The 24,879-nt window shown below is 47.0% G+C and overlaps 1 protein-coding gene across 9 annotated transcripts in view; it reads right to left on the reverse strand.

The window, feature by feature from the left end:
• Rhobtb1 (Rho related BTB domain containing 1) overlaps positions 1-24,879 on the reverse strand; it is a 128,606-nt gene that overhangs the window by 15,965 nt on the left and 87,762 nt on the right. For all 9 annotated transcript variants that reach the window (XM_015987724.3, XM_015987720.3, XM_076557046.1 and 6 more), the window contains 3 exons: positions 10,237-10,422; positions 5,510-6,480; positions 3,499-3,617 (listed from right to left, as the gene is read on the reverse strand). In XM_015987724.3, coding sequence (XP_015843210.1) covers positions 3,499-3,617; positions 5,510-6,480; positions 10,237-10,422 — 1,276 coding nt within the window. The remainder of the gene's footprint in view (positions 1-3,498; positions 3,618-5,509; positions 6,481-10,236; positions 10,423-24,879) is intronic.

The following is a 24,879-nucleotide window of genomic DNA, read 5'->3' on the forward strand; positions in this document are numbered from 1 at the left end:
AGTGCAGAGCCGCAAGGGACAGAACACCATGTCTCCAACCTACTTACTCAAGCCAACTCCAAAAAACACTGGAATGACCAAAGAGGAGGAGAATGCTACCCCCAATCGATGCCCATATTCTTTAGTTGGTTTAACACTGTCATTGTGAAGATTAGCTCAGACCATTAGGCTCGTCATGAGCGCCTGTCTCACGCAGAGCGAGCACATATTCTAGAGCTAGCCCACTCCTTACCATAACCTGGCAAACATTTGAAGTGAACTGCTGGCTGAATACCTCAGTGGGAAAGAATGAGACTTACTGCTACACTAAAAGTAACAAAGGAAAAAAGTAGAATGGAAATGTCTCCTTCTATATTAAGTGAAAAATTCAATCTAACATTCATGGCTCACTGTCCTCTTTTCTCGATACACATGTATAAAGATCCTCTCTGTACCCCCCCCCCCATGGGCTGAATTTCAGGGGCTAAGTCAGAGTTCCCTAAGACAAAACAGACTTAAAAGATGACCAAGAAGGGCTGGAAGGATGGAGCAGTGGTCAAGAGCACTGGCTGCTCTTGCAGAGGTCTGGAGTTCGATCCCCCGCACCCATGTGATGGTTGACAGCAGTTATAAGTCCAGTTCCAGAGGATCTGACATCCTCCTCTGACCTCCTTGGGCACTGCACACAGGTAGATGTCACATGCAGGCAAAACACCCATATACAAAAAATAAAAATAAATCTTAAAAAAAGTCAACAGCTCTAAAAAGATGACCCAGAAAGAATAATTCCCAAGGATAAGGGTGGAGCACAGCTCTTCCTAGAGGATTTTGTGACCATTTCCTAAGGCTCACTTCTATCTGTGCCCACTGCTGCCTCCCTGTCTTAGATCCGAAGATGGTCTGGCAGCTTCTTTGTTTTGTTCTGTTCTTTTTTCAAGATGGTGTTTCTCTGTGTAGCCCTGGCCATCCTGGAACTTGCTCCCTAGACCAGGCTGGCCTTGAACTCAGAGATCCACCTGCCTCTACCTCCTGAGTGCTGGGATTAAGGCCTGGTGGCTGGTAGTTTTTTTGTTTATTCTAGAGCTGTTTACAGGACAAGTGTCCTTACTCTCAGTGAGAGAATTTGATGGGGGTGACAACATTTGCTGGGTATCACCTATACTCCAGGCACCGCACATGTGCTTCCACGCTTTGCCTACCCTCAGGAGAACTTTCGCCCGTCATTCTCATCCAATAGATGAGGAAGCAGGTTTAGAGAAGGCTGGCCACTGGTCGCAGGTCACAGTCACACTGAGATACAAGTTCATGAACACCTCTTACGGTCTCTCTTAGGAACAGAGGAAAGGGACAGGAAGCAGAAATGTCAACAGCGGATGGCGTTGCTAGGGTTCAAGGAATTTTGGCGACTCGGTTAGTGGTCGTTTTTTTTTAATCCCCCAGTGGCTGCAGTCTCTGCCTGTGTTACTTTTAGCTTCAGTCCTGAGAGGGGAAGACTGGGACCTAGGTTCCTTTCAGAACCCTGCTGAACAGGTGGCCACTTCCAGCGGGTCAATCACCGTGTAAGGCACGGTTGCGCTCGCGCTCACACTTGTAAGTCAGGTGTGTGCTCACATGTGCTGCTGCGCACCCGCTGCTAGGTTTTGTTTTGGTTACCTCTGCTGCACATGTTAATCTGGAGAGATTAGAGGTCCCTTCTGTGAAGGGATAAAGGAGATTAGCATCCCTTGGGTCAGCGCTGACACTGTGTTGCTCTGTGCCTGGGGTCCTGACCTCGATCATTAGGCTTCATTCCCATAAAGGCACCAGCAGCAGGTGTGGTGGGCTAGAAAGACGAGGGGTGCACGCCAGAAAATGCCAATCACCGGAGGTCAGATGTGGGGGGAGGAGGGGGGCGCTGCCCCAGTCTTTCTTGTAAGAGGGCAATACTTCCATCAGCACCAATGCCAGCCAATCTGTGGTGGCTAGCATGGACTAAACGCTCAGGAATTCCTGTATAAACACATCTCTCCCACACAGCTCACAACTACATCCGGGTCATGATTGAGTGCTTTACCGAGGGAGACTCAGAGTGCAGAAGCCACTTGTCCCAGGCCATCCAGCCCTGGGGTGAAGGGTCATGTTTTGGGGGCTTTTCTGTGCTGCTCTCTGTGTACTGAGAAGCCTCCGTTTAAAGGTCTCATATCTTTGAGCGCACAGGAGGGAGGTTCAGCCAATCAGAGGACTTCCTGGTTTCCTAAGGATGCCGGGAGAGGAGGCTGGGGTAATTCTTCTGGGGTCGGATTTCGCAGCAGCAGCTGTGCTTTTTTTCTGGGAGCAGGAGGATGGCCCAATGACCTTCTCAGCCCCAGCCATTCCTGGCTTGTGATTCTAGGATTCTCTTTCCCTACTTGGAGATGCAAATGCAGCCCCCTGGGGCACCGTGGGAGTGTTCCCACTGCACCCCTGGGAGCACCCCTTTTGAAAAGTCAGCCTTTGTTTTTAGTATTTCTTTTGAAAGTTGAGAGAGATGCTGAGATAAGCAAGGCCAGCCCCTAAGGACAATAAACTTGATGGGGTGTCCCCGTGTTGTGTGTGTGTGTGTGTGTGTGTGTGTGTGTGTGTGTGTGTGTGTGTTTTAGAAAAGAAAAGATGTTAAGGAATATTGCAAAACTCAACAGAAGTTCTGGCCCCACCTACACTTGGTTAGAAACGCTTGCATGGATTTTCTTTCTTTCTTTCTTTCTTTCTTTCTTTCTTTCTTTCTTTCTTTCTTTCTTTCTTTCTTTCTTTCTTTCTTTCTTTCTTTCTTTCTTTCTTTCTTTCTCTCTTTCTTTCTAGCAGTGTTTGTACAACGATAAAGACAGTGTCTTCCAGACACTGCTTGAGACATTCTAAAGGTCTTTCTTTGGGAGGGTAGGGCCCATCCACTTCTGCTGGACCCACACACTTTGAAAAGTGTGCCCAGAGCAGTGAACACCCAACCAACTCTCATTTCCTTATACAAAAGAAACACTCCTAGGCCCCCTGCCCCCCCGCCCCTCCCCCACTCCCCACCCCGGCAACATGGAAAAATCGGGGGGCTGAGCTGCCAATGCTGTGGCTCACAGCTGGACCTCAGGGATCACTAGGGACATTCATCAGGTTGCAGGTGACATGCCCGAGGCACAGCAACTGGGTTGGGCGAGGTCTCCTGTCTGGCTAAGGACAGTGCTGGTCCTCCGGTGACTGAGGATCTTTTTACTCCCCCAGACTTCTAGAGGACGGGCTCTGGTACTTGATTTTGATACTACCCCGCCTGTCTTGTTGATGTTTGTTAGAAAGTATGGCCAGTCGTGACTCTTTAGTGGAAGAAAGGTGTGTGAGTGCAGCCTAAGCACCTTGTGTTCTCACACTAGTGACCAACAAACAGCCTATAGACACAGCAATGTGTCTTCACACTATGACTTCACACTAAACGACAGCCTGAGCAACTGCTTCCTGGAAGCTGTTCAAAGGGAGTCGTCTGGCTACTTAAACATTCCAGGCTTCCAAGGCACGTACCTCACTGTTGGCGCTTTCCACAAAGGACCCCCCAAACATGGCGGCCATCCACTCGCAGCTACAGATCAGCAGTGGTTTGTGGGCACTGATGGCTCCATCATCCAAGGTAAAGGTCACATCTGCCAAGGACGGAGGAAACAAAACCGTGAGCCAGTTCTTCCAGGGGTTTCTCCCCCAGCCTTCTGCTCCGTGTACATCCATCAAGCTGTATCTCTCCCTCCCTGCTCCAGGTTTACTGATCCTACTTCAATCCATACTTCTGACACATCCAGCTCCCACGGCAAAGAGTGTACCTTGAAAAATTGCATGCAGGATCACAACACAAATTCTCAGGGCCGGAAAAGTAGTAGAAAGGAGAGGATTATCATTTTGTGCTTTAGATTTGGGGGTTATACAGCGTTTGACACATTTACACATACGTATGTTTCATAGACACCTTGTATACATAGCCTGTAAGTAATTTCAATCAACATAAGACATAGTTCATCGTTTAATTTACTGTGCATTTGTAAGATGACCTTTTAAATTAACGTTCACGATTACTTCTGTATCCCTGTGCCCAGGGACTGGGATAAATGCTTTTGCTTTATTCCACAGGGTGACACTCAAAAAGTTGGAATATGGAGCATTTGGGGTCTTGGATTTTCAGGCACTAGGGATAGATGTTCAGCATATACAAGACTTGTCCATCTATCTCTTGTTACTGTTTGGCCGCATGTGCCCTAGTTACCCCACCACCACGTGTGTGTGTGTGTGTGTGTGTGTGTGTGTGTGTGTGTGAACTGAAGGTAACACTTCATTCCCAGTTTCTTTATCAGGAAAGTCCTAAGAACAGCAACAACTTAAAAGAACTGCACCATGATTTGAGCATAGCTAAGAAAATAGAACAATGTACTGATGCCATCCATTATCTAGCTCAGATGTCTCAGTCTCCCCTGAGTGACATGCCAGGGCCTCCCTTTCATGAAGGAGTCCTACGTGGACCCCCATTCTTGCTTGGCTCCATCTGGGCAGTTAGTGAGGGATTCAGTCAGATTTAATGTCCCCCAGTTAATCGAGTACATATTTGCAACACATTCTTTTCAGTCACACTCAAGAGCTGCTTCCACACCATGGCAACCAATGTTTGCAGTAAATGTTCCCCACTCCTTGCTTTAAAATGAATAGCGTGACTCAGTATCAGGTCACGGAATGTGTAGTTCCATGGCAGGGATTATGGGAGACAAAGACAAAAACAGAGGGAGCCCAGTCAACAGAACTCAGGAAAACAACATTGCAGAAAAGTCCACTTCCACCCACCCCCGCACACATGTCCCAAGACGAAAGTTCTAGAATAAAAATAGCACACATGTATCAGAGAGAACCAAGCGAAGGTCAGTCAATCAGACCGGGTGCCGTCTCCAGGGAGTTTGCTCATGGAAGGGCACCAAGGGCCGTGTGTGGCATAGTTGCCCGAGAAGAAAGAAGAAAGAGCAGGACTCAGGAGCGCAAGGGCACAAAACAGGCGGCTGGGGTATGGTGGTGGTTAGTGGTGGTGGTGATGGTGGTGATGGTGGTGGTAGTGGTAATGCAACTTGTCTCTGGGACTTCAGTGACCTCAGGGCCAGAGATCAATGATGCAGGGATAATGGAGAAGAATGGGACAATGGACATTGGTCACGGAACAGATCCTGAAGCCAGGTAGTTTGAGCTTCAAGCCCCTGGAGGGAGGCGCAGGGTCACCTAATCTGCCCTGGGCACTGGAGATTGAGTGACTAGGTTTCTGGAGTGGCAAGACTTGATTGAGTTCATGACCTCACTATAACCACTTAAGTGACTTAGTGACCTGGCCTCTCAGTCCCTTGCTTCTCAACACCTGCAAGGTAGGAGGACTACCTCTTGGGTCTGATAAGGATTAGCAACGCTAATCCTATTATCTTTATTCGTTCCCCTGCTCAGTTTAGCTAGCATTTGATGATCCCCCCACCTAGCACAAAGGCCTTGCTTGGTGGCTCCCTGGGGCCCTGCTCACCTGAGAAGGTGCCCTTGCTGAGACACTCTTTGATCCGATTGGCTTTCCTGACATGGAAGGCTTTTGTGATCTCCTGGTTCATAAAGGCTTCCTTGTTCATGATATTCTCCACCATCATCCTCAGATCGAACATCTCCAGGACCTCGGCCATCTGAGCCAACCCCAGCAAATCTTTCTCCTTCTCATCCAGCTGCCCAGTGTAGAGGAATCGTAGCAGGGTCCGGAAAGGGCCTGACTGCATTGATGGGTCCAGCCTGACAACAGTCACTGGGCCCACCCGCTTAGAAATGGGGTTGACCCGCACCTCTTTGTGCATGCTGACAAATCCCTTGCTCCAGCCGGACAGGGCCTGTGCCTCAGAACCTGAGGCCTCGGCCTGCAAAGCTAGACTCTCCGGCAGGTCCTGGCCTGAAGATGCTCCTGGGCCAGCCTGAGGGGTCCTCTGGGGGCTTTTCTTCCCTTCCTCGGCTGGACCAATACCCTGCATCCTCCCGTGACAATCCCTGCATGGCACCTCCTCACCAGCGTCCCCACCCCAACCGGGGGATTCTTCACATTCCATTAAAAAAAGGTCGTAGAATTTGGAAGAAGAGGTAGCGAGGTAAATGCGGTGCGCAAAGATGTACTCCTGGTCCTGGAGAATGAAGAGGACGTCAGCGCACAGAGGGTTGTCCAGTAAACAGGCAGCATCGCTTGTCCCCGTGGAGGAACACTCGGGGACCTTGATGACCGGGGGAGGGGCTTTCGGAGGTAGGAAGGGCGCCTGAAGCAGAGGCTTCTGGACTTTTTTCAAGTGGGATTTCCAGAACTGCAGGTGGCGGCGGGAGATGAGGGCTGCCCGGATAGCATTGTCGAACACATCCTTGATGCCGAACTGGTCAAACACGCTGGTCTCGTAATAAGGGATGCCAAGTTCCTTCGCCACTTCTCGGCCTTTTTCTGGGGGCAAAATGTCACTTCTCTTTATGGGCCTGAAATAAGAGAATTTAAAAAAAATACACATAATCAACTTTCTTTTAAGGGGAAAAAAAAGAAAGTGTGTGGCATCTAAATTTCTAAATCCCTAAGTTGAATTATATAACTAAAAATTCATTCACTTCTTAAATTTTTATGTTTAAAATCCTGCAAGTGTCTTGAAAACTCATCATTAATGGACATTCCAAAAAAAAGGTTTATGACTGTAAAAAAAAGCATATGCTGTTAGTAGTAACCATGGTAACAAAAGAATTGGCCTTTGTTATCTATGTGATCTTGAGCAAGTTGTCTAACCTCTTTAAGCCTTGGCTTTCCAACTTTGGAGAGCATGGGCCCCTTAAAGAAGAGGATTAAATGAGATAATGAATACACTTAGCATTGTCCTTGGTGCTTGATAAAAGTTATCACTGCCAATGGCCACCTTCATCATTGCATGTTTCATTTTTATAACTTCATAATGCACCCCCTGCACTATCTGAAAGTTCTATGAAGTACCGTTTTCATTCTGTAGTGAGAAGAAACAGAGGCATGAAGTTCAATTGGTTTGCCTACAGAATGTCTATAAGCTACTAGAAATTTCTACTAAGTGGTTAGTGTACAGACTTCCCCACTCTTGGTTCAGGGATCCATGTCCAGTGGCTTCTAAAGTCTCTCTATTGGATTCATGAGTCCTCTTTCATATATTCCTCCCCTCCATTTCCATCAGGCCTTCATTGATCTTTTCTTTAGACTGGTACATAAGTCTCTTAGTTGGCCTTTGTGGTACTTTGAATGTAATTGGCCTCCATAATCTCATAGGGAGTGGCACTATTAGGAGGTGTGGCTTTGTTGGAGTGGGTACAGTCTTGTTGGAGGATGTGTGTCACTGTGGGGGTGGGCTCAGGACATTGTCTGGCACAAGCCAAGATGTAGCCAGCACCACGTGGATCTGTCTGCGCGCCGTCATGCTCCCTGACATGATGATAATAGACTGAACCTCTGAAACTGTAATGGAGCCACCACAATTAAATGTTTTCTTTATAAGAGTTGCTGTGGTCGTGGTGTCTCCTCACAGCCATAGAAACCCTAACTAGGACAGCCTCTCTTCAGAATCCGCACTTAGAGCTCAGAGTCCCACCCCTGCAAGAAATGTACTAAAATAATAGCAAGGGTACGGCTGAGCCCGCAATTCTGTGTTAATTTCTCCTGTTTCCACAAAGCCAGTGGAACAAAGCCCACACCCTTTTGGTCTGGCACGCAAAACTCATTTACAAGTTAATCAGACCCAGGGAGGCCAATATAAGCACTGTAGTGCTGGGCTTGAGACATAACTGGGGAAAGGTTCCAGAACCGACGAGATGTGATCCGCTACAGTGCTTTAAGGAACGCACGCTCAATTCCGACAGACGCTCTTAAGCGGCTGATCTGAAATACTTCGCCTTTGACACCAAAAGTCACAGGCTTCCCAGGCCCTGGTCCAGGAGAGCAATGATAAAAGTGGATGGAATTTGGATTTGAAGACCAGGGGGGAGGGAGGGAGGGAGGTCACACCTCAGGGTGCTGACAAGAGTGGAAAGATCCGGGGAAGAAGGTTCAACTTTGGGCCTCTTCCTGTGGGCCCTGTCTGAACTTTGTCCTCGGGGCTGACTCGAAATTTGCTAATTGATTAACCCGAAGCTTGGCTCCAGTGCCCGACTTCGTGAAATCTCTAAGTCGCTCCCTATAAGGGACTGTCCTGTCTGCTACTTGGCCGGTTCTGCTGCCCTCTGCAGTCGCCCCCACACCCAAGTGATTCTGAACATTCCATTTCTAGTCCATGCATGTAGGAACAGAGGGATTGTGGAGACCGAACATGAAGTGCTTTCCAAGTTTTACCCAGGATGCCTTTGGAGCACCAGAAATCGTCTGAAAGTGTCTCAAAGGTCAGCACTGCAATAAGCATAAAAAGTGGGGTCCAGAGAAGGTTTGTGGTCAGCCAACTGGGTAAATACGGAAGCAAAGCATTGCTATCAGAATTTGGTGGGAGTTTTGCCCTTCAGCAGAGAATATGGGTGTAAAACAGACAAAACTGTTTTATACAAGAGTAACTTCTGAGGGCACAGGTTTTTAAGAATTCTATTTCTTTCCACAATTGGTATCCATACTGTGGACACAGTAAAAAAAAAAAAAAAACCAAACAAACAAACAAACAAAAAAAACAAAAAAAACCCCACCTTCTAATTTATTTTAAATTCTGACATTTTGTTAACATAAGGATTAGATACATTTAAAAAATCATGTTTGCTTTCTTTCCTTTTTTTTTTTTTTTTTTTTTTTTTTGTTTTGTTTTTTTGAGACAGGGTTTCTCTGTCCTGGATCTTGCTCTGTAGACCAGGCTGGCCTCGAACTCACAGAGATCTGCCTGGCTCTGCCTCCCAAGTGCTAGGATTAAAGGCGTGCTTCACCACCGCCTGGCTTTTGCTTTCCTTTTTAAAAATTTATTTACTTATTTATTTTATGTACCCGCGTGCTCTATCTGCATGTACAACTTTATGCCAGAAGAGGGCATCAGATTCCACTAGTGATGTTTTGTGAGCCACCATGTGGTTGCTGGGAACTGAACTCAGGACCTCTGGAAGGGCAGCCAGTGCTCTTAACTGCTGAGCCCTTTCTCTACTCCCTGTGTTTGCTTTTCTGCAAGTAGAGCTCCACATGATTTTTAGGTGTTTGCTTTTGTTTTCTTTTCGAGGCGGGCTCTCACTGTGCAGCTCTGTGGACCAAGTTGGCCTCAAACTCATGAAGATCCACCTGCCTCTGCTTCTCAAGTACTGGGATCACAAAACGAGTGTTGTTAGGCTCAGCTCCACATGATTTAAAAAAACTGGACACCAGTCCAGGCCTAGTGGTATGGGCCTGTAGTCTCAGCAGCTCAGGAGGCCGAGGAAGGAAGATCACAAGTTCAATCCCAGGCTATGCTACAGAGTCAGCTAAGAAATGTAGTGGGACCCTACCCGGCTCTAAGTTAAAAGTTAAAAGAGGAATGGGGCCATGATTCAGTGGTAGAATGTCTGGTCTGCCTAGAATGTGGAAGGCCTTAGGCTGACTCTCCAATGCTGCGCAGAACACCAGAAGCCAGAGAAACACTAACACCACCACCACCAAAACCAACCTAGACATGTGGTCATGGGAATGGAAGCACATCTCTGATGGGATGTGATACTGGCCAACAGCTGTGGCTGATCCTTCTGAGCCTGAGTTTATTTTATTCTAAGCAGGCATCATTTCAAGAATGATGCCACCCTGGGTGGCTAACATTCTATATAGGACGTCATTCAAATAAAATACTTCCTCCAAAGCACTTCCATACACCCCATTTCATATCACTTGGAATTCCCTTGTAGCACTGCTGAACCATTTGATGAGACTGGATTGTGACTCTGTTGATCCTGGGGAGGCATCAGGACTCTAGCTTCAGGATGAATGGCTGACTCTGACTTTGCCAAAGTCGATGGCTGAGAGGTGTAGCCTCAGTGGCCACTGAAAATCTGAGGTACCTGAAAACTATTTCCTCGCCGGTGACGGTGGCGCCCACCTTTAATCTCTGCATTCGGGAAGCAGAGCCAGGCAGATCTCCATGAATTCAAGGCCAGCCTGGTCTACAGGGTGAGATCCAGGACAGGCACGAAAACTACACGGAGAAACCCTGTCTTGAAAAAACCAAACCAACCAACCAAACAAACAAAAAAACTATTTCCTCACTGAGGTGCCAGCTGCATGCGGGGTCCTTGGCTTACCTTGCTAAGGGGCGTCTGGCCCGGTTAACGGCTTCCAGGTCGGCGTAGCGGAGGTCTAGCTGGCAGCCAACAAGGACAACAGGTGTTCGAGGGCAAAAGTGCTTGATTTCTTGATACCACATAGTCTTCACATGATTTAGGGAGTTGGGATTTGCGATTGAAAAACAGAGGACCACAACGTCAGACCTGAAAAGGAAACCGCAGACAGAGCTCACATCACCTTTCTGTGTGTCTCTCTAGCCATCCATTATGGTCCCTCTCTCTTCTCCCACTTATCTGACAATATGACGTCACAGTTAAAAATAATATTTTTGTTTTGTTTTGTTTTAAAAAGGGCCGGATAGTAAATACGTCTATGAGTCATGCACACAGCCCGCTAAGCATTCCAGCCCCAACACAGCCTTGCGGCGGCTCATTTTCACATCTCACTGCAGAATGTGGATGGATGCGCTCAGGGTCGTTCCCCCCCCCCCCCCCCCCCCCCCCCCCCCCCCCCCCCCCCCCGCGAAGTGACTTTCCCAAGAAACGGCTACCCGAAGGAGTTCAGTCCTGGAATTCCCACATGCTGAACTATTTCTGCTCATGAGAAATAGTTGCAAGAGAAAAGGAAACGATGAAGACCACCTTTTTTTATACCCCCTTCATAAAACACAAAGGCGAAGATGTCCAACCCGATGAGAAAGCAAACAGCTGGTGGAGATGTCGGCAGTATTTGCTGCGTGGCGTCAGCAAATACAAAGAAGGATGCTGGCCCTTCTTGCTCACGCACACAGATACAAAGCACAACCCCTTATCTGCTTCCGAACAGAGAGACCCTGACTTGGCAGGAATTTGCACTTTTTTTTTTTTTAAACTAGGTATAAAGCAAGAAGATGAAGTCAATGGAGGGTTGATATGGTCAGAAAACGTGGGAATCAGACTCCTCCCATATTACAGGTGATATGCAACAGGTACATGGGAAAAAGAAGGGGGGGAAGCTTCTACTTGAATTTGACATTGGGAGCTTCTACTTTTATAGTATAACTTACCGTTCTAGAAGTCAAAGAACTGCTGAGTCAAGACAGGTGCTCAAATATGGCACTTGATGGTAGCTGGCAAGCAGGAATAAGAACCTCCCTTCTAGGTTAAAATGTGAGTGACCGTTTTTTAGAACAGCCAGGCAGGGGAAGTGAGAGCAGGGATGTTTCTGCTCCGGGAGTCCAGACTTGCAAATAAGCTCAGCAATAAACTCATGACTTTATGAGATGTTAATTTATTGCCTTTATTGTTTATGTGATGGGAAGAGTCAAGTCTATGAATAATAAAAAAAAACCTCTTCTTAAATCATTAATGAGCTTTCCTTCCTACATATCAATGGAGACGTACAAATGTGTGCAGGCAGCCACAGAATTTCTAAAAATAGTCGCCTCTGAGGCGGAGTACGGCAGGGGGCTTGCATTAAATGTAATTCTCAAGTTGAGTCTTTCCGTGTATTTGCAGGGGGAAAAAAAAATAATTGCACCAGACCACGGCAAACAGAGGGGAAAGTCCCGAGTTTAAGATGGTCATACATTACAAAAGAAAACCCAGGACTCAAAGCAGGTGACTGCTGTTCTGCGTGGTTAGAATAATCTCAATGTAAAGATATTATCAAAGGCCCCAGGATGCTGGAATACTATGTAAATAATATGTGTAAAATATGCATAAATATATAAATGAAAAGGAGACGTGTCTTGTCTTTGAGATTCTGATTTAGTTACTAGAATATTTTGTACTCAGCCTTACTTCCAATCAGCATAAATAACAGTATCCATTAAAGCCAAAAATGCTTCAAATATTACTTTTTTTTTTTACAGGCTTAGTTTTCTATTATTCATCACCCTGTTTATATTGGGTATCTAGTGAAGTCCTACTATAAGCTTTGTTCTGATCATAAGATAAAGCCATCACAGAATTTTTGACATAGTGAGAATAATATGTCTGGTTCAGCATCTCAGACAATGAATTAAGCAAATATATCCATTGTTCAACTTGAGGACTACTTGTGTGTGTGTTTGTGTGTGTGTGTGTGTATGTAATATATATTATATATTTATTGTAATTGGTGCCTTCAGTTTCCATGTTAAGGCATACAGCTGTGAGGAGAATCATTCTAAGAACTTCATTTCTATGACAGACACATAACTAAATGTCAATTATGCTATCTAATTTTATGATGTAGCAAAGTGAGGTTTTTAAATCAGAGCTGGCTTGGTTGCCAAGGTAACTGTGTTACCGCTCATGACATGCAAGTCATGACATGGGAGTTAACTGCAAGCAAGCCCAGACAGGACCTGGGAGGGGCTGATGGTGGTGGACAAATGGAATCTTCTGATAGCCACACAATGCCACAACACAATGCAGGGCCAGAGTTATCAGTGTCCTGTCCTTCCCCGTGGCTTCGGTGTCTAAATGCTTGAAATCTGTGGGGGAGCTGGGAAATGATCCGATATTCTGCATATATGTTGGCTCAAAATGTAAGAGCAAGTTGAATTGAGAAAAACACTATTATAGATGTTAAAATAACACACTGCATAAAAATTTTATGTGTATCTTAGAATAACGTCTTTCTTTTGTTTTCTTATCTAGCTGCTAAGAGAAAACTATCCCCATTACTGTAGACTGAAATCAGTTAAAAATAAGATTATGTATTAATGATTAACTTGCTTTTGTTTAAACCATGTTGATCTGGACACAAACATGGGAGAAGCCTGGTGTGTGCTCTAAGTAGAATTTTATCCTCAGGTCTTGCCATCCAAAGGACAAATTCCAACAGAGGCTGAGAGTCAGTTGTCAAAGAGATGTGGCCATAGGCAGACATGCCTCCTTCCAAATACCCTTGCCTAACTGGCAATATGTCAGCATCCTCTGCGGCCTAAACACTCATTAAAATCAAGCAACTAAACAGAAACAGACAAGGAGTGGATTGGGGATGGGTGAGAGGAGAGGAGGGAGAGGTAACTATGGTTGGGATATAAAATAAATGAATAAATCTAATTAATAATAAAAAATAAAAACAAATAATATTAACTACCTCACCATATTGTAAATTTAAAAAAAAACAAACAAACTAGAAAATAGCATATAAATATTTGACCATTAAAACAAAATCAAGTAACTATTTAGAGAATTCCGTTTATTTCTTCTAGACCCCAGCCTTTCCTTCTACCTAGTTCAAAGCAGGAGACTCTCAGCTAAGAATATCTCCAGGTTGGGGCAGGATTCCAAGGAGTTTAGAGATACGCATTCTTGTGTGGGGCCTGTTCAGTGTCTGACATAAACCGGGATTTAAAAGGCCCCTCCTAGGGAAGATAAAAAGGAAAAAGCAGCTTCGAGAAGCTCTGTCTCCATGGCTCTGTTACTGTTTTGTTTTGTTTTGTTTCGTTTTGTAGAGTGGATTTAAAAATAATTGTGGGGAGTGAGAGGAGGACGTTTGGACAGACTTGGCAGTCAGGGTTGTCTAGAAGTGACCTCAGGCTCTGTTTCAGCTGTAGAAAGAATGATAGGATTTCAGTGGAATTCTCCAGTTACCTGGGGTAGAAGAACCCGAGAATTCAGAGACCAAGCCCTGGGTGGACTGGGCTTGAAACCCCAGAATTTCAATAGTGAGAAGGGTACAGGAGGAGATTTGGAATGCACATTGACTTTTATTTAAAAAAATTATGACTGGGATAAATGGGCTTATTAGAGATAGCCAAAAACACACAGGGGCTAAGAATGCATCCCTTTGTTCATTAACACATGGAATCATTGAATGCATTTTTTTAAAAGGGAAAAATAATTTTTTTGTTCCTAAGGGAGAAATATCAGTATATTTCACTTGGATGCCATCATAAAAAAAGTCATGTCCACAAAGTAATGTATTTTGATCGGTTAACAGCAAATTGGTCCGAAATCAATGGTACAGCAATTGGGCATGTCCAGCATCCGAAGAGAGAGGCAGGGCGGGGAGAGGGGCCGAGTCATCCAAGACGGTAGGGGCCGAGGTCTGTTTTTCTTTGTATATTAAATAAACCCCAGAGGCATGCTTCCTCGGTTATCTTTTGGGGGAAACACTGGCCAAAGACAGCATGTGAAGGATTGTCAGAGACGTTAGGGGAATGTGAAGTGTTCATTCCAGGCCAGGGCTAACCTTTGTTGGAACATTAAAGAAATCTGAGAAAGGCCGTCCTCTCCCACATAGCTTGTCTGGAGCCAGACTCAACAGCAAATAGCGGGGGTCTCAGGGGCTGTTTTTACAAGTCCAGGCCCTTGGTGGGAAGAGCCTGGAGAAGCTACCAGAGGCCGAAAGGTACTGACTGTTAGGAATGCAATTTCTAAACGCTTTCCTACCATGGAGGGCTCCCCATCTCTGCTGGTCCCGTTGGCCTTGCCACGGGTATCACGCTGAGGGGCCTGTGGGGGCCTAGGTTTCTTTACCTCAGCTGGGTAAGTGAAGAAGAAACCCGGAAATCATCTTTCATCTAAAAAGTGTCACACCAGACTGATTCGACAGACAGTGCAAAGGAAAGCGTAGTCTACCTGGCCTCTAGAACGCAGGGAGTAGGGTGGCCACGTGCCCTCCTCCAGGGTGCTCAGCTCAGGGTGGATCTCATGCAAGACTAATATCTGAAGCTTAGAGGAAGCCTGTGTGATATTTTCCCAAGTTCTCTATGGGACTGCCTTCTTTTAATTACCCATATGTTCTTTTAAGAGTGTTGTTCTGTGTTCAGATCTTACCACACTATAAACCACCATGGCCTACACCTACTTTCACTTTTCTAGTGTGTGTTGGGGGGGACCCCATGATCTTTATACAGGTAGGGGTCATAGTCACATCTGAACAGGCTTTCGTTGCCAATATACAGGAGTCCACCTCTAGCCGAGATTCAAGCAAGGAGTTCCTGATCTCTACCCGTGGGCCTTCGAGTTCCCTTTCCCGGCTGATAACTGAGGTAGGTTCTTTCCCCCCGAAACGTTTCAAAACCATTCACATCGACCACACACCTCTCATGCATTGTACTCTGACAGTGTTATGCAAACAGACACATTGAAACAGCACAGGACAGCTGAGAGCATGGCAGAGGGTTGGAGCGGATGGCTCCAGGTTTTAGTAAGGGGAGCAGCCTGGGTGTATGAGATGTAGAGGGAGTTGTCAGAGATGGTGCACACGACCGGGCTGAAGATGGATGGCTGGGGAAGCTGGAACTCATGGAGGATGGACAGGCCTGTTGGGGGGTGGGGGATGGGGTGGGGGCGCCTGGTTGGGAGTTCTGGGGGGAGCAGGGCAGAACCATGCAGGGCCCCGGATGTGAGCGGAGAAATCAAGCCAATACTTTACCAAGAGCAGTGAGGCTTCTTTAAGTACAGATGTTATGTGGGGGAAACTGTCAAAACATCCTGAAATATATCCAGATTTGGGAGTGATTAGCATGCGTGTGACTACAGTCTTCCAGGACTGTAAATGCAGTTTCACCAGGAAGTGACATGTTAGACCCGGCTCCCTCCACCCGACAGAAATCTGGCCAAAGCAAGCCACGCTCTTAGGAGTGGGCCGGTAGCAGCCACAGCCCGCCAGTGTCACCAGTGGCTGCAGACAACGGTAGAGTATTAGAAATGGCTGGTTCCTCCACCCCAGTACAGATGCCATGGCGGTGAGCGGCCCCACCAACCAAAGTGGTGGGCTATTACCGTAGTTAACCTTGACCACTAAGGAGGATTCAGAATCTCGCAGGACACACACCTTTGTGTATGTCTGTGAGGGCAGGTTTCTGAAGAGTTTATCTGGGGAGGGAAGACCCTGATGGTGGATGAACGGCTGGGGATAAACCTGAGAAACGGAGCTGAGCGCCAGCGTTGGTGTCTCTCTGCTTCCTGACTGCGGACATCCTTGTCACCAAAGTCGGAGCCACAGAGCTGCTTCTTGCGGCTGGGGAGGGCTGACTGTGTTTCCACACCGGGAGCCCAAACAGAGCCTCTCTCTGTGAAGTTGCGCCTGTCAGGTATTTCGTGGCAGCGGTAAGAGAGCAACTACAGCGCCTGTCATCTAGCGGTCCCACGCCATCTGTTTCACACCACAAGGCAGTGTGGTCTTCCAGGGCATGCGGTCGGGACCAGGAGAACCAGAACAAGAGTCACACTGAGTGACGTGCCATCGACCGATGAAAACAAATGGCTTCAACAGCCTCATTGAATGCCCGACTGACATGACACGGCATAGAAACTCTCCCAACTTCTGCTCTTTGGTCCTCCTCAGTTTTCCTCAAAGCTAAACACCAGAGAAACATCCCCTTCTGTGATGAGTGGCGAGGCCAGCTGCGGATCCGGGAAACCCTGGATGGTCTCTTGCAGTGCTAGGTGGGAACTCTCTGGGAGTCATGCCCAGGACTCTTAGGAGGCCAAACTGTCAACCAGCCACTTTTTTCTGAGCTTGATGGGAAAGAGACTTCTTTCCCTGCTCAGACTTCTCAGCGACCCTTTTGGGGTACCTTTGAAGGTACCAGGGCTCGCTTTCTTCCCTCACTGGGTCTCAGAACTAGCCGTTCCTTCCAGACATAATAGTGACAGCCCACTGCATACCAGGCTCTCTCAGAGACACTGGGGACAGCTGTCCTTGTCCTGTCTATCCTCTCTCATGCCTGCACACGGGAGGATAAAGACAACAGTCAGGAGAAACACACAGAATTGGTGGCCAGAGCCAACCGGAACACGCAACAGAGAAAGGGGACAGCGATAGCCAGGGCAGGGGGCGGGGGAATAGAGCTGAGGGTGATTAAAAAAAAGAGACCTCTGGGGAGAGCCTCTCTGAGGTTGACATTTCAGTAAATAACCGAAGGGAAGGAGGGACCAGACCTGCCAGCTGTGGGGAAAGAGTTCAAAGCCACAGCTAGCTCGCAGGCGAGGCCCCGAGGCAGGCATGCCTAGGATACTTCCCTGAGGGAAGAGGCACATTGCTGGAGCACAGTGGGGAGGAGGAAGGCAGGAGAAGCAGAGCCACAGAGGGGCTGAGGTGGAAGGACTCTCAGGGGTGTGTGTGTGTGTGTGGCTCTGGCTTCCGGTGAGCTGGTAGAAACACCTGAGTGGGTGTTTCTGAGTGGGATGGCGTGATATCAATTCTAGTTTAATAAGCTGATGTTACCATCATGACCAGAGAGCTGATTAAATTGGTGTCAGAGTGGCCAAGGATCAGGGGTCGGGGAGAGGAAAGGCTGGGAGAAGCTGGGGTCCGAGAAGAGGCGGTACCCAAGGTGGGTGGTGGTACCCTTGCCTGGCCTTGGGAGGAGAGATGGGTGCAGGTAGCAAGGTGGCTGCAGAAGGTCATGCCACCAGGGCTGGAATGACCAGATCCAGGATGGGACTTAGTGGCGCAATAAGCATCTAAGATGTCTCACTATTACTCAGCGTGGTCACTGAGGAACGGCTCTAATGGATGCAGCTAACTGGCCATGGTACCAGGAGCTAGCTCATTGTCAGGATTTTTTTTTTTCCTCCCCCATGTTCCTTCGATTGCTTTTATCCCATCAAAGGGCCTGCGGGGTATCCAAGCGTTCAAGGCTGAGGGTACACAGCTGTCTGCAGACTTCGAATCTGAAAGAACCGAAACTAGGCTACATGAAGTCGGGCAGGGGATCAGCTGGAGTTTAAGTACGGAATGAAAACAGAATGTGAGCCATTACAATTCTTCAGACTGTTGTTCCTGGAAGCCCGCCAGGTGATGCCTTGGGGACATGAGCAGAGGTTAACCAGTTAATACGCTTTCTTAAAAATTATTTGAATTTGTTTAAAAAAAATCCATTGGCCATTTTCCTAACTGCAGAGGAACAATTTTTTTTTTTTTCCAGGAATGAGATTATCTTTAGAAGCCAAAGAAATGTAAAGAAGAGAGGAGGGTGTTTTTTGGATTAATTCCAGGAGATTACAGCTAGATTAAGGCTCAGGGATGCCCTCAATTACAAAGGCCATCTTGCTTTTAAACACACACACACACACACACACACACACACACACACACACACACACACACACACACATACACTCACCTAGCACGCACCCCCAACTCAATGAGTCTCTGAAGCCAGCAGGATAGATTTGAGAGACAATTCACTCTTTTCTCTTTTTCCTATTCATCTTCCTGCAGCCTAGAAATGTGTCTGTTGTGCAGTTTCCCCGGCAGGGGCAGAAGTCTGAGAGGAAGAACCCAGATCTGGGCTTACTTTAGAGACGCTTGTCACGGGTGACTGGTATTAAGTGTTGCTGGCAGGGTTAGTAAACTTCCTAAGAAGAACATCCGAGAACACGCTCTGTAGCAGACAGGACCAACTGGACAAACATGGAAACGGGTTCAGAATCCACCCAGTAAAAGACCTTGGAGGCTACAATCAGTTAGAGCGAGATGGAGTTTCCTTTTGGCCCACAGCTATGCCTTATGGTCGGGAGTTTCTGAGAGAAGGTTCTAGAATGACTGACCACAGAGTTACTCAACAGTCTCCTGCCTCTGACCCACCTAGTTTGAAAGGAAAAGCACTGTGGCCTGGAATCTATTTCCTCACCAGAAAATCCCAATACAGAAACAACACAAACTGGAGTTTTGTTTTTGTTTTTGTTTTTTAATTCCTCTTACTCTATATTGAAAAGCCAATGTTGCAAATTTGACCCAATTTGTAAAGCTTTCAGTTAGTAAAGGAAAAAAAAAAAAAAGGAAGTCCAAAGAAGGCAATCATTATTCTCTTTGCCCATGTCAGCAGCCTCACTGTGACTCTCCTGGGGGGCTTCTCTTGGGTCTAGCTACGCTTTCCTGGTCAAGCTACCATGTGATGCCCACGTGACCGCTTCTCCGGCCACGTGACCAGCACCTTGCCCATGTGAGCCACAGCAGTGCAGGAAGCATTATCTCTTTCTCACCGAGTGCTGAGTGCTCCTGATTTGTGTGGGGAGAGGGCTTGGCCAGGCACAGGGATCCCTGCTCTGTTGACACCTCATTCTTTTGGTTCTAGCCCAAGCTGCTCTATTTCAGAGCAGGAAGGTTCACCTGGAACAGCAGCTGAGGGAGGTCCAGAGGCCGGGTGGGAAGACTGTAAGATGACCAGGATCCACAGCAGCCTTACAGCTGTGGTTGCTCAAGCTCTGAATGCATACATGGCCATACATGTAATTTTTGAAATTGCCTGTAAGTATTTAAGCCTAGTGTATTTTATTATTTGGGGTGCATATATTATGGTAATGATCCAGTTTCAACTGTTTTGCTTAATATCCCTACTATTAGCATGTACACACACACACACACACACACACACACACACTCACACACACAAATAGAGAAAAGAAAACTGTTATAAAAATTATTCTAACAAAATTAGGGGAAGTAATACCCAGAGAAGAAGTGACCTTTTAATTGGAAAATCATCCATATCTATACAAATCTTCTGTTTAAGAATATTCACAAAAACAATGAAATTCAATGGAAACAGGGAAGGGAGGCAAGTTCTGATGACGTGGTTGATTTGCCTACAGCAAGATAAAGCTGGCGAGAGAGGATGAGACCCAAGACAGAATGACAGACAAGCAATGGTACACCCCCATTCCTCTGTACCCCGGTTCCCAGACGGGGCAGCTGGTTAGACCACACAGGTCACTCATGCACTCCACAGGTTTCTGCTACGTACTCTACAACCTGAGCAGACAGCTATGGGAGACAGAAATAGAAGAGATGGAAACCTCTCATGGAACCGAGTGTTCTCCATCTCACTGTCACATGGTGCTCATGAGAGATGAACCTTCGAGAAGAGATGAACACAAACACAGGCTACGCAGGGTCCCTGCCACCAGCCAGCCAGCCCCTGGGCTGGGGGCTCGCGCTGGGAGAAGAGAGCCAGCATGGCTTTGGGTGGCAGGAGAATGGTGTTCTGCCATTAGCTTTGGGAGCCTGTAAATTCCATTTTCTGTATCAGTTTCTGAGGCTCCAATTCTACATCTCCTCGTCTTAAACTTCATGGAGATAACATCCAAATACATTAAGCTTTCAATATTCATCTGTAGTGTATTTAATTTGGTCAGTTCTGACGTCTCTATTCCCCACAAAACCATGCTCACACTTAGAGGTAATACTTGCATTGCTCCTGAGTTCCCTCCTATAGTTCGGTAATCCACCCTTCTTTTGGGGGTTGACTGTGAAATGTGTCTCACAGGCTCTTTGTGTTTGATGGCTTGGCCCCCAGCTGGTGATGCTGTTTTGGAAGGAGATGGAGCCTCAGTGGAGGAAGGAAGTCACTGGGAGTTGGGATGTGAAGTTCTATAGCTAGGCCCTACTTTCTGTTTGTTTCCTGCTTTCTGACTGAAGACACAATGTGAGCCGTCACTCGATGCTCCCAGGTGTCCTGTGATTCTCCACCGGGGTGGGCTGCGTCCCTTCTTGAGCTGCAAGGCAAATGACCTCTTCCTCCCTTGAGGTGCTTTTCCCAGTGTGTCTGTCCCAGCAAGGAAAGACAGAACCAACCCATCATCTCTATGCAACTAGATGATCTTTTCTAGAATTTTATCTGAATGGCGTCATATAGTATATGGACTTTTCTACCCGGTGCCCATTTCTCAGAAGTTCTCACTCTTATTTCCCCTTCTGTTGAGGTTTGGTAAAGAAAAACACTACAGCTCCTGAAGAGTGGTCACCTATATGTAGCTGAGGGCCACTTACTTCATGACCATGCTGCTGCGGATATCACTCCGTATGCTGTGAATGTGTGTGCTGCTCTGATTTGGTCGATAAATAAAATGCTGATTGGCCAGTAGCCAGGCAGGAAGTATAGTATAGGCAGGATAAGCAGAGAGGAGAATTCTGGGAACAGGAAGGTGGAGTGAGGAGTCGCCGGCTAGACACACAGGAAATAAGATGCAAAAGTCCTGGTAAACCACAAGCCATGTGGCAACTTATAGACTAGTAGATATGGGCTAATTTGAGATATAAGAACTAGATAGCAAGAAGCCTGCCACAGCCATACAGTTTATAAGTAATATAAGTCTCTGTGTGTTTACTTGGTTTTGAGCAGCTGCAGGAGCCAGGTAGACACGGGAAAACTCCAGCTATACCATGCTGGTTTATCTCACCCCAGAACTCTAACTCTAGATCAAGTACCATGCTGAGGTGTTCCCAAGTGCAAATACTAACACTATTACATAGCTTCCCAGGGAGTGCCTACATCTCTGCTCAAAGAACTGAGGTCTTATTCTAAGGCCACAGCAACGTTCAGTTTCTTGTGTTACAGAAGCCGCAGGACCTGGCGTCTCCAGGGCATAAGCTCTAATCACCTTCCTAGACCCATGTGGTACTAACACAGGAAGGCTATGCTTTGGGTAGCAGTCTGTAAAGTACACCTGTAGCCGTCTCCCTTTCTCTACCCTGTGTCCATTTGTAAAACCTTCTGTCAGGGCTGGGGACTGGAGAAGAGCGCAGGTCACCTGCGCTGAGTACAAAATGTAGGGAAGGACAAAACCACTCAGCCACCCAGATGAATAGTACTTTTTAAAAAACTGAAAATAAATCCACCGTGAATAAGACATCACCATTTCAAACAAAGGCCAGGTCCATAGCAGGGCCACGGTCAGCTTGAGGCGGAAGAGAAAAAAAGCAAGCCAATGATGATTCTGCCTTTAAAACTATTTACATTTGCAGCCCAAGTTATTCGTTTGTTTTGTCTTATCTTGACCTCAGCCAACCTCCTCCTGACATATTTATGGTACAACAGGCTGTTTGCCACCCAGAAATCATCCAGAATATTCCCAGACGGCCCAGGCAAATGCAGAAAGACTCTAACAGATCCACACTCATTGGTTCTTACCTTTCTCTTGTTATTGGGCATTAAGCTCAGGCAAAGACACAAACCCTGGGCCACCAGAGTCTTGAATATTTTAAAGGGCCTCTGTGAAGTATTGGAAACTAAGTGTATCCATGCCATCTCTGATTTCATGGACTTTTAACACGAAACCAAAACCATCTTATCTAAACAGACACCCAGAAACCGCAGCTCTGATTAATGTTATCATTTCCAACACACATACACACTGTACTGCTCCTTGTAGGGGCAAACAGTGCCGGAGAGAAATCTTTATAAGAATATAGCATGCCTTAAATGAGTCCAATTAGACTGTAAATATGCACAGAGATGCTGGTGATGAGGGCAGTTACGATGGCTCTGAATTGTTCAGTTAACTGTTTGGGAGGGAAAATGTCCTCCTTCCCCAATCACCCAGAATTCCCAATCATTCTCAAGATGTTTCCTTGAGGGCTGGGCAGACGGCTCAGTGGCTAAAGTGCCTACCACAAAAGCAAAGAACCCATGTAAGTGCCACATGGGTGTTGTGGCTTGACCGTAATCCCAGCTCTTAGCAAGCAGAGACCGGGGATCCATAGAGTAAGCTGGCTAGCTGGATGAGCTGTGTTGGTGAGCTCTAGATTTGACTGAGAGACCCGGCTTTGAAGAATAAGACAAAAATGATTGCAGAACATTTCCAACACCACCCTCAGGCCTCCATATGTATGCACACACATGTGCCCATGCATCTGCATACACATGAGCACACACACATACACATGCAGGCACATCATATGTGCATTTTTTTTTTAGACTTTGGGTGTGTCATCTCTACTCATAGTGAAATACTCATGCTTGGCTGCTTCGGGATGCATACGGAGAATTGGATTATTTGCTGAGGGTTAAGGAAATTACTAGAAGCCCTGGGAGACCACAGCTGAGGAGATGAGGAATGCTGGGTTTCCACTCTCCACACAGACAAGTGTGCGATGGAGGAGACCAGAAGGAAGCGTCAAGTGAGTGGGCCACCTAGCACCACCGCTAGCCATGGGTGAGGCGCTGTGGCAGGATGTGGGCTTTGCAGTTCAGCGGACAGGGGAGGGAGCTCAGGTCAGCTCTGTCTTCAGTGCCTGACCGTGGTGGCCCTTCCTGTCGCTGCTTCCTTGACCGTGAAATGAGCTCGCGTCACAGGGTCACCACGACAACACGGTGGGAGAGGGTGCAGGGCAGGAGCTCAGACCTGGCTCCAGGGCTGCTTAGCTTATGCTGTAGCTGTCGCTGACACCTTTAGCACCCACCAGATGGCTTGGGGTCTCTGACGCCAGAGCGGATCAGTCACGGAAACAGTGACGTCTGCATTCTGTACATGAGCTGGGCTCGGAGGAGGGGGATTGAACGTCCCACGTGTCTTCCTAAAGTCACAGCCCATCCCCCTTTGCCAATCTTTTTAGGGTGCCTGGAATCAAATTGTGACCTGTCATTCTCGGAGATGAGTGATATCCCTTTAAGAAGAGGCTCTTCCTTGCCAAAAAAAAGAAAAAAAAAAAAAAAAAAAAAAAGAGAAGAGCTGATGCCAATCCTGGTCACTATGTATGGTTTTGTTCTTGACATTTGAAAAGAACCAGAGAAGAGCTTTAAAGGTTCATCCACAAGCGGATGGTGCGTGGGCAGTCTTAAGACCCCAACAGCTGGTGTGCTGGGATGGGTAACTTGTCTCCCTGAAGGCAAAGGATCCAGAAGGTCAACTGCGGACAGCGAGTCTAGTCTTAAGCCTTTGCATAAATACGGAACGACACACAGAAACTCTGTTCCCCAATGTGGGGTCATTTTCGGCTGCATCCTATCTAAAATGAGGTGGAGATGACTTGATGTGGGGGAAACTGGGGGAGCCCCAAGTCCTGGAGAGATGTAGGAGAGCCTGCCCCGTGAGACTCGGGACTGGGAAACAGGTGAGGAGTCCTCACTTGTAGCATAGGGACCATCTGCCTCCTAGGGTTCCCCAGGGGATGAGCTACACAAAGTTGGCAGAACTCCTGCCCTGTTGGCTGAGATCTAGGAAGACCTTTGATACACTGGAGCTATTTTTTTTTTCTGGTAGGCCAAGTGGGGGTGGGTGTAGGGTTAAATAGTTGCTAGTAAGCCACAAAGAGAGTGATGGCATTCTGTGCACAGTTAAACCACGTTAGAAAGTTTTCAAATCCAAGTTGGCCAACTGCCTGCCACTGAGTCCCACTGGACCTGTTGGATTGCTCTAGAAAACAGACCCTTCCATGCATGGGATACTGGAGGGGTACCATGTGAAATTCCTTTGTGCTGAGAAGCAGAGAAAGCCAGCATTGAGGCCCAAGACATCTTGACAGGAGTCTGGTTTCTCTCGGGGCCACTCCAGGTATCCAGTTAATTATTTTAACAAGGTTCCACATGCCTTGGAATGAATGTGTCCCGAGTGCCTCCAAGTTTATGCTGGTTGCTTATCCCATTGAAGGGCTCATACCAAGTACAGGAAACACGTAAGTAAAACAAAAACAAACACAACAAAACAGGTTTGGGAACTGGGACATGACGCAATGCTCGAGAACGCTTCTCTCCTTGCAGAGGACCTGGGTTTGGTTCTCGACATCCATATAGCTGCTTAGAACAGTCTGGAAGCCCAGTTCCAGGGGATCTGACACCCTCTTCTGACCTCTGAGTGCTTCTGCACACATGTGGTCCACCTACATACATTCAGGTGTACGCTTGCACACACACACACACCCAAAACAGGTTTTCCACACCAAAGTGATTAGCTGGAACTGCAATTATGCTTTTTTTCCCTCCATAAATGATAAAAAATTAAACAAGGAAG

Source organism: Peromyscus maniculatus, chromosome 21, assembly GCF_049852395.1.
Source record: "Peromyscus maniculatus bairdii isolate BWxNUB_F1_BW_parent chromosome 21, HU_Pman_BW_mat_3.1, whole genome shotgun sequence".
Classification (NCBI taxonomy): Eukaryota; Metazoa; Chordata; class Mammalia; order Rodentia; family Cricetidae; genus Peromyscus; species Peromyscus maniculatus.